Consider the following 18017-nt stretch of genomic DNA (forward strand, 5'->3'; position numbering starts at 1 on the left):
ACGTCGCATGGCGGCGGAGGCTGCTTCCCAGCGGGACAGCCCCGCCGTCCCGCCTCCCTGCAGGGTGAGGAAGTCACCTTTCCCAAATCCTAGTCACTAGTAGAAACCGCCGCCTACTGTCACGAGGCAGAGTAATTAGAGGAGTAAAGCGGGCGGGAGCGGTCCCGGGACGTGGGAAGATGCCGGCCGGGCGGGAAGCCGCAGGAAGAGGCGGGATTCTGCCTTTTGTCTCTCGGTCCTTACCCGGAGCCCGGCGGCGACCAGCGATCCCGCCAGACGTTCCCCCGCGCTCCCAGCGGGTCCGGGAATCCGCCAGGCGCGCCGGGGCGGGGCGCGGCGGAGTGGGGGCGGGGCGCACGGGCCACGCCCACAGGGGCTTTAATAGGGGCGGGCGCGCGGGGCGCTGCGGCTCCCAGACTCCTGCTGCGCTTTCTCGCGTCCTCGCTAGCTCTGCTCGCGGTGCGTGGTCCAGCTTCGATTAGAGTGAGTAGCGGAGGTGGGGGCATCGTCGCCAACCCCGGGGGTGAGGGGTTCCCACAGCCTCCCGGGATTCTCAGGCTGCCTTGCCGGCGCCCTTCTCATCTCCGACGTCCCCATCGCGGTCCCCATTCGGACCCCCAGCCATCCTCCTCACGCCCGCGCCCCGATCCCCGCCAGGCGCCTCCACACACCTGCCCAGCTCCGCGTGGCCGCCCCAGCCCTGCTCTCAGATCTCGGGTACGCTGGGCAGAGAAATAACCTCCTTACCGGTTTCTTTGGGAGAGAGAGGTGGGGTCGAGGGTTTCGGGTGGCTGCTAATCCGCCTTTTAGTAGCCTTGGGCCCCCTCCTCCAGGGGCGCGTTCTCTCTTCGCAGAGGCGGTGGTGGGGGCGGGATCCGAGTCTCGGGGTCTCTGGTGCCCCCCGCCGAGGGCGACCTTCCCAGGGGGCTGATTCGTAGCCCTGCAGGTAAGGTGGGGGCTCCCACAGCCCGCCGAACGCAAAATCCTTCCCTTATTGCGGTGCGGAGCTCCTGGTACCCCTATTGTTTGGTGGTCTCTGCCCACCGAGCACCAAACCTTAAATGTTGAAGAAACAGCAGTGAAACGTCATATTGATCACTCCCAGCGTTTTCCGGAACTTTCTACCATTCAGGTACCAACCGGGAAAGCAAGAATGTTTGGTCGTAAATTCTGCAACAGGTCCTGAAAATCACATCCTCTGTTCCAAAGCTCCACGTAGGCAGCCCCCGGGGCGAGGGAGGGGGGTTTTCTGAGTCGGGAGACACCCACGTCCGCCCCACCCCCACCTTCCCCCCAGCCAGGACGTTTGTTGAACGCTATTTGTTTAAATGGTTATCCAAGATGTTTTAACTTGTTTTATTAGCAGTCTGCAGACCAAGCACATTTTAATTTTATAAACGCTTTTTATTTTAGGTAGTTTTTTAAACTCGGGCATTAAAAATGGTCTCTTAAGTTCTTTTTCTTTTTTTTTTTAGTTCTTAACTTTTCTAATTAAGCTGTTTTAAAGCTCTACTTTAAAGCTCTACTCGAGTAGAGCAGCCACGAAGTTGGCTATAATTTGACTTAAATTTTCAGGAAAGAGATGAGCAATAGATTATAAAAGGGTGAATTTCACATACTTTAAAAACTGCATACCAAACTAGAACCGATTTTATGATGTCCTCTGCGGTCTCCCCCTACTGTCTCCTTGCTCATTGCCCTCTCAAATTGATTGCCCCCGAATATTTATCAATATTTCTCAAAGCTCTTTCTCCTCTGGATTCTAGTTTCCTTTGCTCTTTCAGAGTGAAGTTAGGTAGAGGCTGCATCCCGTGCGGTCTCCGGAACTAAAAAGTGCTTGGCTTAGGTTGGACCAGAGCCAATATGGGCTCAGTGAATGAAGGGATGAGTAAGGTTGCAATTGTAGAGCACACAGATTTAATTGGACTCAGGCATTAGATACATTAGCAGATTTGCTCCAGGGTTTCTATTGTGAGTTTTTTTAACGGATTCCTCCAAGCGTATTCACAAATATTGATAGTACTATATGCTAAATACTGGGCTGAAAGCAGTAGTCACTGGAGGTTTGTCCTGATGAAACTGCCAAATCACTTGGATTTTGAGGAAGTTGTATTTTATACTAAAACAGTAAGAACCATGGCATAGAGTAGAGGGGGCAGTAATAAATGAGGAGCTCTAGAAGCCTGGGTCCAGCTTCAATGCCGCCACTAAATGTGGCGATCTGGGCCTCTTATTTTTCTTCTCTGTCAAAAATTAGGTCAATCAGATGAGCGGGGGAGAGCAAGCCCACTGTGGGAGAGGAGGCATAGCATGGTGAGGAGGACAGGACTGGCCAGTTGAGGCCAAATCCACATCCCAGTTTCAGCACCCACTTGTTTGGATGACCTCAGGCAAGCTCTTTTCCTCTCTGGCCTCGATTACTTCACCTTGTAAAATGGATGTAACAGCACATACCTTGCAGGGGTTCTTGGAAGGCATGCTGTTCCTTGCAGGAAGCCCAGCGCAGCTTGAGAGAGGTTCTTTGTAATGAGACTCCGTTCTGCACTTGGTTGAACATAGGGAGAAATGGCTATTAATGAAAGGCTCCTCCAGGAGGGGAGCGCTGACTCAGACTGAACAGTATTGCCCACTTTCCCCCCTTTGCAGAAGAAGTTCACAGGTTTCTTCAATTGTATCATTTCTGGGGCTGGTATTTGCATGGCATCCCCTGTCTTCTATTAGATGGGGGAGATTCCTACACTTGGATTACCTAGGATGGTGATCCCTAACTTTTTTGTGTCGTGGAACTTTCTGGCAGTCTGGCAAAGCTGTTTTTAAGTGCATAAAAAAGTACAGGGTACCCAGTTCACCAATGCCCAGAATTTCAAGGAATCTGTGGACCCCGGGTTAAGACTCCTGACTTAGGGGAGTATTCTCAAACTGGATGGTGGAGGAGCCAGGCACAAGTTCTGACTGTTGAAAAGAAAACTTAAATTTTAGCATAAGTCTTAGAGGAAGAACCGAAAGACGTATAAAATATACTGTAACTCATTTGCAAAGGACATCAGGTTCCTTGCTGTTCTGTTCACCAACTCATTGTGCCAAACAGTACCTTGACCGAGAAGGAGAGGACACACCTTGTGGTACATTAGGGCCTTACGACTTCCCAGTTCACCATGGGAAAGAAGGTTTCGTGGTGGCGCCTCTTCCAAAAGAGAAAAGTTGGAGAGAGGATCAAAATACCTAATTTAAGAACTGCTGGAGCGGTTAGTCACTACTACGTCTGTGCTGCTAGCAGTGGTTTAGTTTTAGTGAAACATCAGTCAAATAAACTCAATACAGTCCATTTGAATTTTCATTGGTATTTTTAAGTGGAATTGGTAATTTTGTTTCCGTTTCACAGTTATGAGCTGCTTAATGTATCTGTACCACAGCTTTCTCACCCATACAGTGAGGATAATGGTTAATGCCTACCTCAGTTGTTACAAGGATTAGGTAAGTTAATATAAGTGAACTACTTAACATAAGTATAGTCAGCTTTATATATGTATTTCTAGTTACTGTTACTTACCGTGTGGCGGGCAGTATTCTAAGTGCTTTACGTATATTGTTCAGTCTCAAAACTGCCTTATGATATAAAACCTTTTTAAAAAGAGAAAACGAGCAGATCAAGTTGCCAGCCTAAGACCATTTGGCAAATAAACAGGTGTCTTAGCATAGAAATCTCAGTCTGACTCCATGGAAAAATCACACAAGCATTAGATTGTTTGAATAATTAAATATCTTGTAGTTTGCACAGACTGGATTGCCGCGGCAGATGCTGGAGGCCAGGGTGACCGAGTTGCTAGCACAGTTGTGTTCCAATTACAGTGTGTGATTTGGCAGGTAGTCTCCAAAGCTCCGTCAAGGATTCTGCTGACCTCCAAGTTGAAGACAAGAGTGGTAACAGACACAGAACTTGTAACAAACGGTGAGGCTGATCTGAGCACAGCAGCGCTTACAAGATAGAAGGGAGGTGGCCCTCGGTAAGAACATAGATTTTGGTCAGCAGAGAGGGCTGGTAGAGTGCTTTTTCTTTGAAAGTAGCAATCTGGGTGTGAGATGAGCGAATAGAGGACACTTGCTGACTGCTAGTTGGATGGATGGAGAGTGGGCAGAGAGGAAGGTGTTCCTGTGTGTAAGTGACTTGATATTCTCAAGGACTGATCACTCTCAGGTGGTTTGAATGTCCCCAACCCTTAACTCAGATATGGGAGTTTGGGGGACAGCTTATGGTCCTGGAGTTAAACATGAATGGTTGAGCCTAGATTTGCATCTTGGGAGGTCAGTGACCTGAGCAAGTCGCTTAATTTAACACTGCCTGTTTGGTAACCATATTCAGAACCACCGGGGCTCTTGCAGGAAAAGGAAGCCAGCGTTTGTGGAGGCCAGGCTCTCTGCCAGGTACTTTACGAATGTTATCTCGTTAAATCCTTACAACCATCCACTGAGAGGGTTCTCGTCATCCATCTCCAAGTTACAGCTGAAGAAGCTGAGGCTCAAAGATTAAGGAGCTTGGCCGAGATCACAGAGCTGATAACTGACTTTCAGACTGATGTCTGTCTAATTCTAAGCTCCACACTCTTTCTTTGTTCCCAGGACTGTCTTAGAGGCGGCATGTGCACTGCACTTTCTATGAAGGACGTTATTAATCACAATAATGTTTAAAGCAGAACCTTGACTGAACTCTGGAATCTTTTCCAACATAGTTCCAGGAACCCACTGTCGGTCAGTCAACAAGATGAAGCTGTTTTGACATCCCTATATAAATAGACCATACAGACTCCCCAAAGCCCTTTCTACGTGCTTCTGTGGTACGGGCTGTATTATATCGCCATTGTTTGTTGACCTATTTCTACCACCAAAGTAGAACTCCCGGAGAAACGGTGAGCCTTCTTTTACCCTTTTATCCTCAGCTCCTCACCCAAGATGTGGCTTATAAAATGCTGAATTCATATATTTATAGGAGAGCTTCATAAACAGTCCAGTGTTACTCAGTGTTTATTAGCTGCTCCTACCCTGGGGAGAATTACTCGAGATTGGGAAATGAAGCCAGGAGTTTAGCTGGGGAAGGAAGGAGGGAGGTACGTCAGTTTTCCTGATGTGGAGGGATGAGGGCGGGATGGAGGGATGGATGGACTCTGAGATGGGCAGGAGAAGGTGAGTGTTGAAAACAAAGACTGAACATTGCTAAATATTGCTGATAAAAGCTACTGATAATTAGAGTGCTGACTGTAAGCATTTTTCTCATCTCATTCTCTTCACAACTCTGTAAGAAAGGTACCGTTATCCTCATTTTACGTATGAAAAGTGAGACTGTATTGACTCCAAAATCCATGTTTCCACTGAGGCTGAGCTGTCTTAAAGGCCAGCTTAAAGACTTGGCTTTGGTAGAAGGAGCCAAACAGGACATGGAGCCCATCACTAAGACACAGAGAGTCTGTCCTTGCTCAGCAGTGCTCACTCAGAAAACGGAAGTAGACTAAGCAGATAGTTTGGGTTGCAGAAGAAAAAAAGGTTTAGGATGGCCATTGGGTAAAGATTAACTTCCAGTTAATTATAGCTCTCAGACTCGGGCCTCTTTACAAGTCATTGTAATTGGGGACAATGCTATTCACTTACATATTCTCGTAACAAGTGACTCCCCCTCTGGATGTGGCTCAAGATGAAACTGGTTTATAGTAGATTCTTCTTTTGGGAAATTAGATTATAGTCAGGTTCCAGTATCATAACAAAGCCCTGTGTGTAGTCATAAAATGTCAAAGCTTCTGGAAGCATTTAGAATCTGGGTTTATAGATGAATTCACTCCAAACCTCTGGTATCAGAGCGATTAACTTTAATGGCAAGTGGCGACACGTAGACTTGAAATTCATGGATTTGAGTCACTCAGATGCTAAGCGAAGGCAGTACACGCAGCACCGGTGGCGAGAATGATCCCTGTGGTCGTTTTGTGTTCTCGTCGGTTGTCCAGAGAACGAGCTAACTTTACCACAAGGTGACTCAGATTTAGACTATAGTCATTTTCTTCCAGGGCTAAGTCTTAGGAATGCCGGGTGGTGTCTCAGACTAGGGAGAAGCAGCAAAAAGCAACTGCACATAGGTGTGGCGATGTCAACCAAGCTTTTTAATCTAACACAGTGAGTGGATAAATCCTAGTGCTGGAGCTCTTTCAGGCATTGAAAACCAAAGAACAAGACGAAGCTGAACAAGCCCAGGGTTGGCCTCTTTTAAGAGGTGTGTGTAACGTGGGATTTTATTTCTCCTCTTGCTATTCTGTAAATTAACGCATAGAGTTGGGGAAGGCGTGCAGCCCAGATTGCTCTGTGCACATCCAGTCTGCTGTGATTAGTGTCAGCTGTTGTGGAGTAGAGCCGCCAAGGGCTTGTAGGAAACATGATGCCTCGGTTTTGGGTTTATATATATGCATACATATATATGCACACACGCGCATAGCAATGCCAAGAGTGACAGAAATGGAAGATGGTCCCATTCCCCCTGCCAAATCCAGCAAACATCCACAGGGGTTCACCCTGAAAGTGTAAATTTGAACTTCATGTCTTAGTCACCACAAGTGGAACTGTCGTCGTGCTTGCAGCAAGCTGTAATGTCCCAGGAAAAGGTTTATGAGTGACTGATGAGCCCTTTTTTCTCTATTCTGTCTGTTGCTCTGAGCTGGTCTGGGGTACTGACAGCCAGCTGGACAGTACGAGATGCCCCCTCCATCTTCAAGCTACTGGTACCTGGATGTCTGCCAAGGCGTTTGTTTACCTTGGTTTATCCTCACAATGTCTCTGTGAGGTAGAGAGAGCTACCTTTCTCCCGTTTTTGTTTTTTTTAATTTTTTTCCAGATAAGCAAAGCCCAAGGTTGTACAACTGTTACAATAGTGGTTAACCCAGATCTATCTAAACCAATCTCTCTTCCTTCCTCTCTCCCTCCCTTCCGTCCCTTCCATTATGAAATATTTCAGACATACAAAATAGAGCATCATGTAAGGAACATCCAATTACCCACTGTCCAGCTTAAAAAATTCAACATAAATCCACTGAAGCTTTCTGAGGATGCTCTGTTACCCCACCAGCCTGGGCCACCGAAGGGGTTATTCAGAAATCCTTAGGAAAGCCTATAAGCTGAGTGGAACTTGTGAAAAGTTTAATGACTTGGAAATTTTACTGAGAATCCAAGAATGTGACAAAGAGTGTAAGGCGGTGCTACCTTTGTCTTCATAAGCATAAGATTGAACTGGGAATTTTCATAGCTGGAAAAGGAAGGATTCTTTAAAACAAAAGACAATATTTTGACAGATGCCAAGTACTCTGGTGGATGGTGTGGGGGAAGACAGAGCTGTGGTCCCCACCCTCGGGGGGAAGAAGCTTTTAACATAGTGAGCTGAATGCTGTTGAACTTGGATACGTATTTCCCAAAAAGATGACATGATCCACGTTTGGCTGGTGTGGCCTGTACAATAGGAGTTAGACTTGACGTAAAAGAAGTGAATTTAAGTAACCCTATTTTACATAAAGAAAGGGAAGATAGCCTTCCTTTTTTAAAAGTCCAAGCTGCTCTACAATAGAGAGTGAAGTGATGAGTTAGCTTTTTTTTTTAAAATGTATTTTTAAATGTTATTCAAAGACAATCCAGGATAGCGTTAGTCTTGTTAGAAATCTGGCTCCTTATTGGTGATTGCTCCCAAGTAAATATGTGAAAATGTAAGGTACCAGGTTCGGGGTATGATGACACTTTCTGATGGGAAATGCCTTCAGTTCTGGATGGTCTTAATGGTGTAGAATGGGCGGTGCGATGGGAATTTTCTCTGCCCCCTTTTAAGGACTGAAGGCTCTTCAGTCTTTTGCTTGGCAGCCATCCTTGTCCCTTCTTTTTCTAGCCAGATTTGAGTAAGCAAGGAGGTCTCACCCTTCTTAAACATCTGTTTCCTGGAGAGGCAAGCAGCTCACGGGAGGAGGCGTCATAGGCAAAGGCTGCGAACACCACTCACTGCAGGGAAGTCTGAACGTGACGGTGGGGACGAAAGGAATTCTTTCACTGTTTCCAGATACCACTCAGGGCAGGGCAGACATAACACACCGTCTTTGCAGGACAACTTGCTGTACTGGCAAAGGCCTGTGAGCACGTCAGCCATTCACAATGAGGCATTTTAAACTGGTTCAGATAGACGGGTTCCTTGAGGAGATTAGAACCTGCTGGCCCCATGTCATAGCAAGATGGCTCACGATGTAAACCTCCAGCTCCACCACCTCATCGGGCCACGTTGCTTAGGGGTTATTCAGACACACTCAACAAACAGTTCACTTTGCCAGGAAGGGAACTTGGTAGCATATTCCGTGTGGACCGACGGGCCTACCAAAGAGGGAACACCAACTGTTGGTGGGGCTGGAGGACTCTGGGATTAGGGAAGCACGGAAACTGAAATGGCAGACATCTGGGTGGGTGTCTGTTGTGGTTACAGCAAGGCTCCATGCATGCGGCTGTTCTAGCCAGGGAAGCAACTATTTCCGCGATCCCCTGGCATAACTCTCAGATAAAACTAAAACTTTATCTTGCTGGGCAATCCAACACGTTCCTCCTCCCTAGAAAGTGTGTCCTAGCTGTGTATGTTAAATGATAAGAATTTGCTGGTGTTACGATGAATTAAATATGTGATCAAAACCTCCACCCAAGTGTAAGTTCTTCGCTGAGTGTGAGGGGCAGCGTTTGCCTCTCCACCCCCCACACTTCCTTCTTAACTCCCGTGGATTCGAGCAGCACAGTTGTTTTGTGCCTGGCGACCTGCACGGTTCTAGTGCGCACGACCAGCCGGTTTCCTAAGGAAAGAGCTGTGATCTGGGAGGTGAGAGCAGGTTCTTTGAAGGCTTGCGGGCCATTTGGAGATGCAGCAGGAGGGCAGGTTAAAAAGAATCCAGCGCCGTCTTTAAACAGCTCTCCAGGACCTTGGGAGGCACTCCTCAGCTGGGCTCACGTTCTCATGCTCCTCTCTTCCCTCAGGATGCCCGTCTGGGGAGGTGGAAACAAGTGCGGGGCCTGCGGGAGGACCGTGTACCACGCGGAGGAGGTGCAGTGTGATGGCCGCAGCTTCCACCGCTGCTGCTTCCTGTGCAGTAAGTGGCCCCGGGGCTGGACCCCCGGCAGAACTTGTGTGTCAGAAGCCCCAGCTGACCTGCTTCAGGAAGAACCTGTGACTTTGTTAACAAACACAGTTTCAGCAGCACATGTGCTTTCTGGCTGCTGTCCTCCTGGGCACTGCACGTGCTCTGGCCAAGAGCGAGGACCGCAGGGGTGACCCCAGCTCGCAGCCTCCATTCGGAGCTCCCTGTGTTTGTTGTCGTGTCTGTGTTCCTCCGCTCTCCCAAGGGCTCAGAGTTGTGTTCGGCCTGGCACATCCTAGGGGCTCGGCTCTGATTTCTGGATGAATGGACTGCCCCGCACCCAGCCCAGCTCTGTCTTGCTGTCCCGGCTCCTTCCCTTTGAAACCTCCTTGCCAGTTGCATGCTGCACGGTCAGTTGAAATTCAGATGTCTCTAAGTTCCAACCCGGTCTTCACTGGTAGTGAACATTCAGAGTTGTTTCTTGTTGTCTATATCCTTAATTTGAGGGAAAGGAACTTAGGATGTGAACACCCCATAGAGGCGGTTTGGGAATTCCTGGTGTTTATAGATGGAGAATTACCAGAGTGTCTCACAGGCAGGAAGCAGGCCACCAAACAGCACATGCTAGTCTGCTCTGCTCAAAGGATGCTCAGTACCTGCTGAGGAGACAAAAGGAACAGGAGAGAAGCCCCCTCTCGCCTCTCCCTGCAGATTCGCTCTCAGGACGACTCAGCTGTCAGTCTTAAAACAGGAGAGCAGCCACTTCAGTTAATCATCTTGTGATCCAAATGACAAAACTTTTCTTCAAGGATTTGTTATGTGAGGCCCCCACCTATCCGTCTCTAGAGTAGTGTACAGTGAAAATGACTGTTAGAAACTGCATAGCTTAAAAATAAATTTGGTTATGCTAAAGAATAATCTTCAGAAAACACTTGCCTCTCAAATTTTCGTTGTCCGTCTCCCTCTGAGCACCAGCATTCAAGGCGTCTGGACCTTTTTATAGTTTAACTGCTCTGCACATGACCAGAAACAGACAACAAAGAATAAAAATACAACATGAATGTTTGCTCTGTGCGCCCGCATAAAAGCTAGCATTTCTCAGATTTCATTTAACTATTTCTTCTCTTAGAAATTCTTTTTTTTTTTTTTTAGGGAATCTCTTTTTCAGCAGCTTTGTAACCAAGAGAATATGTGAACAAAGAGGAAAAGCAAATACTGGAGAAACTGTGCTTAGTTTCCTCTAGGTTAAGCCATGATGTCTTCACCATAATAAAGTCAGTGTTTATTAAATGTCAGGTTCTTTACTGGTCATTTTTATTACTCCTTCCTAATTATTTGTCTCTGCTGACCAACGCCTTTTAAGGAAATAACTTGGAGTAATTTGCAGACGTAGGAGAATTTTACTGCAGAGAAAAGGGACAAGGGCTGGGAGGAGGGCGGTCATTCTGCAGTAAAATTTTCATATCGTTAAACTTCCTTTGGCTAATAGACATGAGTTTAAAAACAAACAGTATTTTTGGGGGGAGGTTATAGCTCGGTAGAGTGCATGTTTAACATGCACGAGGTCCTGGGTTCAATCCCTAGTACCTCCATTAAAAAAATTTTTTTTCAAATAAAAAGTTTTTATGTATTATTGTCTATTAAGGATGTTTGTTCTAGAGCAGTGTAAAATTTTAGGTTAACTGTGTCTTTAAGAAAATGTATTTCAGCTACTTGAACCTCAACAGCAAGGTTCAAAAGTAGATGATGTCATTCTGTCCTACCAGCGGGGACGTCAGTCTGAGATAAAACTTCATCATCTAACTCTAAAGCAGCCACGAGTCGCCCCTGCCCTTCTCCCCCTCTTCCTTTTTTCGTTTCTCCCACTCTTTCAAATAAGGGAGGGAGGATCCCCTTTTCTGCCGCCTTGACCTTGGATTTCCTGCTGCCTGATTGTGCTACCAGCGAGCTCTCTCCCAGGGCTTTCTTTCTCAAGCTTAATTGAAGTTTCAGAAAGTGAAATAATGTCTGGATAAAACATGATGACATTCGGCAGTTTTATGAAGTGGGGTACGTGGAAATGCCTTGTGGTAAGAAATCCATCAAGAAAGAATGTGTTCCCCTTTGGGATAGAAGAGAAAACAAATGCAGGCTTTAAACCACCTGACGATTTTCATACATACTTAGTCTTGATGGAGAAGCCGGTGGCGAGATGAAAGAATACTGCTTTTTCTCTTTGAGACTAGTGATGAAAACTTGAAATTCTGGATTTAAAACCGTTTTTATGCTTTGTGGGGAAGAGAGGCCGCAGACACAGCTCTCCCAAGGGGCTCCTGCCCTTCTGTTGTTGAACAATACTTGGATGAAACAGTGGAGTGTTGAGGGTTGGGAGCAAGGGTCTGGGTGCAAAGTGTAGGTTTTGTTCCGTAATTATAGCCATCTCTGAAACTTTTCTCCCTCCGGCCAGAGAGGCAGGTCATGCTAAAAAGTTTGAGGCTTCAGGATGCTAAAATTCGGATGTATTTCTGGAACAACCAGAGGAAGTTAGAGGAAGGCAAATTGTCCTCAGAGGTAGCTGAGCCGCCCAGATGCTGTCCTGGGGCTTTTGGGAACCACAGAATGAACCGAGAATATAAGAGAGCCTGTGCCAGGGCCACCATTGTTGTAAGGAGAAAGGCGTATTGGGCACCTGTTTACAAAGTCTCTCTTTCCCACCCCTCAGTGGTTTGCAGGAAAAATTTAGACAGCACAACGGTGGCAATCCACGATGAAGAGGTCTACTGCAAGTCCTGCTACGGGAAGAAGTACGGGCCGAAGGGCTACGGGTATGGCCAGGGCGCCGGCACGCTCAGCATGGACCGCGGCGAGCGGCTGGGCATCAAGCCTGAGAGGTGAGTGAGGGCTGTGCCACCTTTGGAAATGAGTCGTAGCAACTCTTGTTGCTTGGTGAATGGGAATCTGGGGGTTTCCAGACTTTTAGCTTAAAGTGAGCATTTCCTTCATGACTCAGATTTTGTAGCGTAAATGACTAATCTTTGCTTGAAATAATTGACACTTGGAGCTGACGAGCATTCTTATTGATGATTCCGGTGATTTCTGGTCCTGGCTTGTGGCCTTCTGAGGTGTATTAAGGAGTCGTGATGTTCTCAAAAGCGAGTGGCTCACATTTACTTCTGCTTCATAGCACTTCAAAGACCAGACATCACGAAGTCAAATGATAAAGTTAGTATCAGAGTCATGAGATGCACTTAAATCTCACGCGTAATGAAGCAGTGAAAATTCCTCGCTCACTCCTTCCATGTAAGAACAAGAATGTCTTCCCACCAAGAAATTACTTTTCTCTAGCTTGAAATTCTTACTTCTTGACCCAATAATTCCCTCCTTTGGACTTCACATTTTTCATATCCATTTTATATTGAAGAGGCCAAAATTGTTGTAATTAATAGAATGGCCTTTCCTTGGACAAGACCATTAATTGTGCCTTTACTGTGGACTGGACACCATGCGGTAATCCACAGTAACTCATGTGATCCTCACTCTCTATGAGATGTTGCTCATCTCACTCAAGAATAAATTGAGACAGTGAGAATTAAGTGATTTGCCTAAAGTCACACTGTTAGTTAATTGCAGAGCCTGGAACTTAACCTAGTGTAACTGCAAAGCTTATGATCTTAGGCACAGTGCATTACGGTAAGCCTGAAATAATTATGTCTGCTGAACATTTATGTTCATTCTATGTAATCTTCACAGTGACTCTGAGTTTAGATACTTTGTCCCTGTCTTATAGATAGGACACTAAGGCTCAGGTCACCCAGATAACGTGGCAGAACCAGGATTTGAACTTCCATCCATCTGGTCCCTAGACTCGTGCTCTTTCCACTGCACCTCTCTGTCCTGCATTTTTTCCGGTCACTTTCTGAGCGTTGGTTCCTTGCTGTGCCTCAGTTGTATGAGGGCAGACTCACTCCCTGCTGTGTGCTGTCACCTGCAGGAGCCCGGTTTACCTTGGACTTTGTTCAAGTTCATTGTTCTTGTTCTGCTCTCCTTTTCCAAGTTGTTAAAATCCATTCTTGTTTCCCAAGATTTTATTTGAAACCTTTCAAGACACATACACCTGTACACACTCCTCCCAAACAAAACCAGATTCATCCATTGCCTGAAAAGTGAATCGGTGGTTGCCATAGTTTTAAAAGACCAGGGGACCCTCTTGTCTATCTCCCTCTGCTTCTCCACCTTCTCCAGGGACTGGCCAGCCCTCTGTGCTGACCTGTGTCCATCTGTGCCCTTGCCTCTTCCCTTTCGAGCCTGGCCACATGCTACTCACCCTGCAGGACCGTGTAGGGAAGCCGTTCTTAATGAACTCTGGGAGCACCTGTGGTCTGGACCGCCCTGTGTGGCAGGTGGTCGTTACCGGGACCCAGCGATTTCAGGAGGGTCTCTTGAAGAGGCAGCATTTTCACCAAGGCAGACCTGCATTTTTTAGGTCAGGCTCACCAGTTTACTAATCCTCCAGCCCTTCAGCAAGTTATTTAACATCTAGGCCCCTGTTTCTTCTTCTGTCCTGTGAGGTAACAGTTAGCCATACCTTAACGAGGTTGTCGGAAGGGAGGTAGGAGGTAATCCATATGAAGTTCTTCTCAGTATGATTGGCAGGTTTTGAAATTTTTCTTGGGAAACTCCTAACTGCAAGCATTGGATGTCATTGTGAATAGCTCTTAAAGATCACTTTTGAAAGTTAAGTACAGGAGTCCCTTGGTATCTGCAGGGGATTGGTTCCAAATTGATACCAAAATCCAAGGATGCTCAGATCTCTTATATAAGACAGTGTAGTATCTGCATGTGACCTACACACGTCCTCTCAGGTATGCTGTCATCTCTAGATTACTTACAACACGTATTACAATGGAAGTGCTATGGAAATAGTTGCTGGTATGTGACAAATTCAGGTTTTGCTTCTTGGAACTTTCTGGAATTTTTTTCTTGAATATGTTTGATCCAAGATTGGATGAATCTATGGATGCAGAAGTCATGGGTAAAGAGGGCTGACTGGAGGTATACAATAGGTTGTGGAGTTTTTTTTAAAAAATAGCCCCATATTAGGGACAATGGGAAAATCCAGTCCCGTGAATTAGTACTGTGAATTGATATTTGTTGCTTAGAATAAAATTTCCAGTGGCCACGTCAAACATGATTCAAAAAATGATACATATTAACTTAGGTGAAAGTGTAGGAAACCATTAAATAACCAAAAAGTGGAGGTGCTGGAGATGAAGACATTGAAGGTACATGTGAAGAGTTTGATAAATTGCTTTATGAAAAGGCAGCATGTCTAAATTAATGTTTTAAGTATGTATGTAACATCTAATAAAATCTAACTAGGACAAAAGTGTTTCTCTAGTAGGAAAAACTGACACCTCGCCACCTCTTGCTGAGTGCTGTTTTCTGTCATATCTTATCTACTCAGCCTGCTTGTAAGGTTTTACAAGAGCCTTTAAATCTTTTCAAAGCCCAGAATGGTGTTCGGCATGGTAGGGTACACCTACATATTGAATGAAAATACATTACAGAAAGCGAGGAAAATATGGTTTACCTAGTGACCTGAAAATACTGATGAAAACAAGACTCTACAGAGAAAAAGTAAAGATAAAAAGGTCACGTAGTAATAGGCAGACTTTCTAAAATACTTTTGCGTGAAAAAAGTAATTTATTGACACTTTCCCCTAATGTCCTGCGAAATTAAGTGATCTGTAAAACATGCTTCAGTTTCTTAATTACTGTGTAGGTCATCTGACCTATTTGCAGAAACTTAACTGCTTCAGTTACCACTGATTTTTCTATCTCCTGTGAAGTAAAAAGCCAGCTGTGATTCCAGGGGTAGTATAAATGATAATAATACTATGAATGTGGGGTGAAAATAAGTGCCGTGGCAGGCTTTATAAAGCACAGCATGATTGTTTAGTGGAGAGGTTAGCACAGTGGATTCTGATGAGTTTAGACTCAGAGGGACACATATTTAAGTCTGGGGCCTAGTCTGTCTTTTTGTAACTACAGCGAGCCCATTAACAGGTTGAAATAGTAACTGGCCCACCCCTGAGATTTCTTTCTTCTTTCCCCTGCACTGGCCCGGAGGCCTCCAGCCTAGGGACGGGATACCAGCATTCCGATGTGCCTGCCTGTGGACTTACAATGATTCTTTGGAAAATTCTGCCTAATTCCTTTTTTCCTCTTTTCCACAAGTGTTCAACCTCACAGGCCCACAACAAATCCAAACACTTCTAAATTTGCTCAGAAATACGGAGGGGCTGAGAAGTGTTCCAGATGTGGGGATTCCGTATACGCTGCCGAGAAGATTATTGGAGCTGGAAAGGTGAGTGCCGGCCTGAAGTACTAACAGTGAAGGACTTAACTCTCCGCTCCCTTTCTCCCCCGACCCCTGCGCAGTCCACTCGGGAGCTCTGTCTTATAGTTTTTCTTAATCCAATTTCCATCTGAATCATTCATTTTGTTTCCTATCTTCGTTTAAAAGGAACTTGTTTTCAGAGGTGGGGTTGCTTCCTGAAGGTTGTTCACAAAAAAGGCCAGGCTGTTTAACAGATCCGGACTCTGCAGGTTTTTCACTGTAGTGGGGTGGGGATGGGGTGGGGCAGTGAGATTGAGAGGGCGCAGTGAACTAGTCAGGACACCTGGTTTGGAAAAGTCACTTCACCACTTCACCTCTTGGAGCTGCAGGGTTCTCGGCCATAAAGGAGGCAGTCTGTAGAGAAGCACGCTGGGCTTGCAGCGAGGTGTGCGACAGCAGCTAGGGAAATGGCCCATCCGTGGTGCAGCTCCCAGTCCACATCCTCTGGAATGAAGTCTGAACTCAGCCCTTTGCAGGCAGCCAAGAATGTCGACACTGGAGGGGCCAGTTCAGTCTTCCGGTGGGGACGCTCTGCAGCAGTCAGGAGCTCGGGGGTCGATCTTCCTGAGCCACCTGCCACATCTAAACTGTCCTGCAGGAACACGGCCTCTCAGACTTTCATTTCTCTCTTCCAGCCCTGGCACAAAAACTGTTTCCGATGTGCCAAGTGTGGGAAGAGTCTTGAGTCAACCACTCTGACTGAGAAAGAAGGTGAAATCTATTGTAAAGGTAAAATTAATTTCAGTTATTGCTACCCAGATAAATATCCTGCATTGGCTACTAGAGAAGGAAATGTCACCAGCATAAAGCAAAAACAAAACCAAAAGTACTCTGAAAATGAGGAAAAAGTAGGATAGTGCCACTGGGTATTTGAAAATACAAGATCTAGAGATGCTCACAAGATGAGAGGAAACCACAGAACATTCGTGATGATAGTGAGTTAAGTTCCTGGTCCTGTAAAACTCCCCTACAAATACAATTTTCAACTTAATGTTTTAAGCAAAGCATGTGAATATATGAAGGTAGTAGACAAACATACAACTCGCCTGACCTGATTTGCATACTTATAACCCAGTCAGGACCACGAACTGACTACTGTGGAACCAGAATGCCCGGACTTGCCTCTGCAGCTTTAAGACAGTTACTACCTGGCACATTTCACATTTTGAATAAGTTGAACTCTTTTTGGCATAGCCAGAGGTAGTTTTAATTTGTAGGGGTTTGTTGTTGGCCTTAAGCAGTGCTGCTGGCAAAGCTTAATGGACTTGTACCAATTCTTCCCTTTTCTTCTGTAGGATGCTATGCGAAGAACTTTGGGCCCAAGGGATTTGGCTATGGCCAAGGAGCAGGAGCCCTTGTCCATGCTCAGTAGAGGTGCAAACCCGGAATGGAGATCACACACTGAGAATCTCTGCAAAATCCAGGCACAGATTATCTAACACTAAACTACTGTGAAATTCTACCAGTACTTAAGTACTGTATGTTGCCCTGTACTTGGATAGGCCGGCGGACTAGGAAGAGAGCACTGTGGCCTTTTGCTTTTATTCATCAGCATGTCAAAAACCATGTCTTTTACATTTTAAATAAAACTTCAGCTTGATCTGGGTGTTCAGTGTCTTTCAGTTAACCTTTTGGAGGAGCTGTTGTGATCTTGGTTAGTGGAAAATCCTTTGGGTCCCCACCTGCATTTTTATTGGTTAAAGAGAGTCCACCCCATTACGCAGCTGACTCACTAGGTTAATGTTTGCATTATGGCAAGTTGGCCTCCCCAGTGAGGGTTGCTAGGCAACGGGCCCGGCCATCCCAGCTCTTCACAGCTGGCATTCAGCCGCACAGAATTCCTGCCTGCCTGCCCCATTCGAGCCTGGTGGTTACTCATCACTTGTCGGGAGCAGTCTCCTAAAGCATGGCCCCAGGTCCACCCGCACTATAGTCACCTGGGTGTTAAAAAGGCAGATCTTGAGGCCCCACTTCAGCCCTACAAACCAGAATCTCTAGGTGGGGGTGGGGGGCACAGAATTCCTTCTAACAAGCTCCTCAGAAAGGCACACTGACCTGGGAGTGCGCACACGGTTAAACAAAACACTTAAAAATTCTATTGATTTATCTGTACCCAAAGATCATGACAGTTACCTACAGACAGCTATAGAATCTGAGGCTTAGCGTGACTTTAACTTTTTAGACCCCCCACTCTCATCTGATGGTTACTTACCAATCCTCGAAACGGGTGATTTTTCTCACAGATTTCAATTCTGCAGAATTAGTGCTGAATGTTGTGTTGTCCTGGCACATTCAGCTGGCTCAGGTAGAAAAGGAATATTAGACCATGTAAGGAATATTTTCATTATTTCTCCAGGAACTTTTAGTTCATTACCAAAGATTCAATCCAACCATTTACTTTTCAGGGTGAGGGTGTGAAATGGGTCTGTAACGTGTTTGTAAAATTGAATCAGCCAAGTCTTTGCACACATCTTCATCTTCTAAAGCCTATTTTAACATAGTTTTACTTATTTTGA

The 18017-nt window shown here is 45.9% G+C and overlaps 1 protein-coding gene and 2 long non-coding RNA genes across 6 annotated transcripts; 2 read left to right on the forward strand and 1 right to left on the reverse strand.

Moving 5' to 3' along the window:
- The first annotated feature begins 343 nt into the window (after positions 1-343).
- Positions 344-17101, forward strand: CSRP2 (cysteine and glycine rich protein 2). Of its 4 annotated transcripts, none has more exons than XM_032493720.1 (6): positions 344-483; positions 9022-9134; positions 11824-11992; positions 15339-15468; positions 16137-16230; positions 16797-17101. In XM_032493720.1, the coding sequence occupies exons 2-6, from the start codon at positions 9023-9025 to the stop codon at positions 16871-16873; spliced, it is 582 nt and encodes a 193-aa protein (XP_032349611.1). In that variant the 5' UTR covers positions 344-483; position 9022; the 3' UTR covers positions 16874-17101. The 4 variants fall into 4 exon arrangements, with proteins under 4 accessions (XP_032349611.1, XP_032349614.1, XP_032349612.1 ...); XM_032493723.1 differs by lacking the exon at positions 344-483 and adding an exon at positions 699-717; XM_032493721.1 differs by lacking the exon at positions 344-483 and adding an exon at positions 928-946.
- LOC116667768 lies at positions 4870-13446 on the reverse strand. The gene is made up of 3 exons (XR_004324805.1): positions 13436-13446; positions 5452-5458; positions 4870-4953 (listed from the first exon to the last, which is right to left on the reverse strand). It is a non-coding gene; the product is annotated as an uncharacterized LOC116667768 (long non-coding RNA).
- Positions 9141-10417, forward strand: LOC116667767. Its single transcript, XR_004324804.1, has 2 exons — positions 9141-9532; positions 10275-10417. It is a non-coding gene; the product is annotated as an uncharacterized LOC116667767 (long non-coding RNA).
- Positions 17102-18017: the final 916 nt, after the last annotated feature.

Source organism: Camelus ferus, chromosome 12, assembly GCF_009834535.1.
Source record: "Camelus ferus isolate YT-003-E chromosome 12, BCGSAC_Cfer_1.0, whole genome shotgun sequence".
Lineage (NCBI taxonomy): Eukaryota > Metazoa > Chordata > Mammalia > Artiodactyla > Camelidae > Camelus > Camelus ferus.

Coding starts and splice junctions, on each gene's coding strand:
- CSRP2 (XM_032493720.1), top strand. CDS start 9,023: ATGCCCGTCTGGGGAGGTGGAAACAAGTGCGGGGCCTGCGGGAGGACC. Junction 15,469..16,136: donor AGATTATTGGAGCTGGAAAG/GTGAGTGCCGGC, acceptor TCTCTCTTCCAG/CCCTGGCACAAAAACTGTTT. Junction 16,231..16,796: donor AGGTGAAATCTATTGTAAAG/GTAAAATTAATT, acceptor TTTCTTCTGTAG/GATGCTATGCGAAGAACTTT.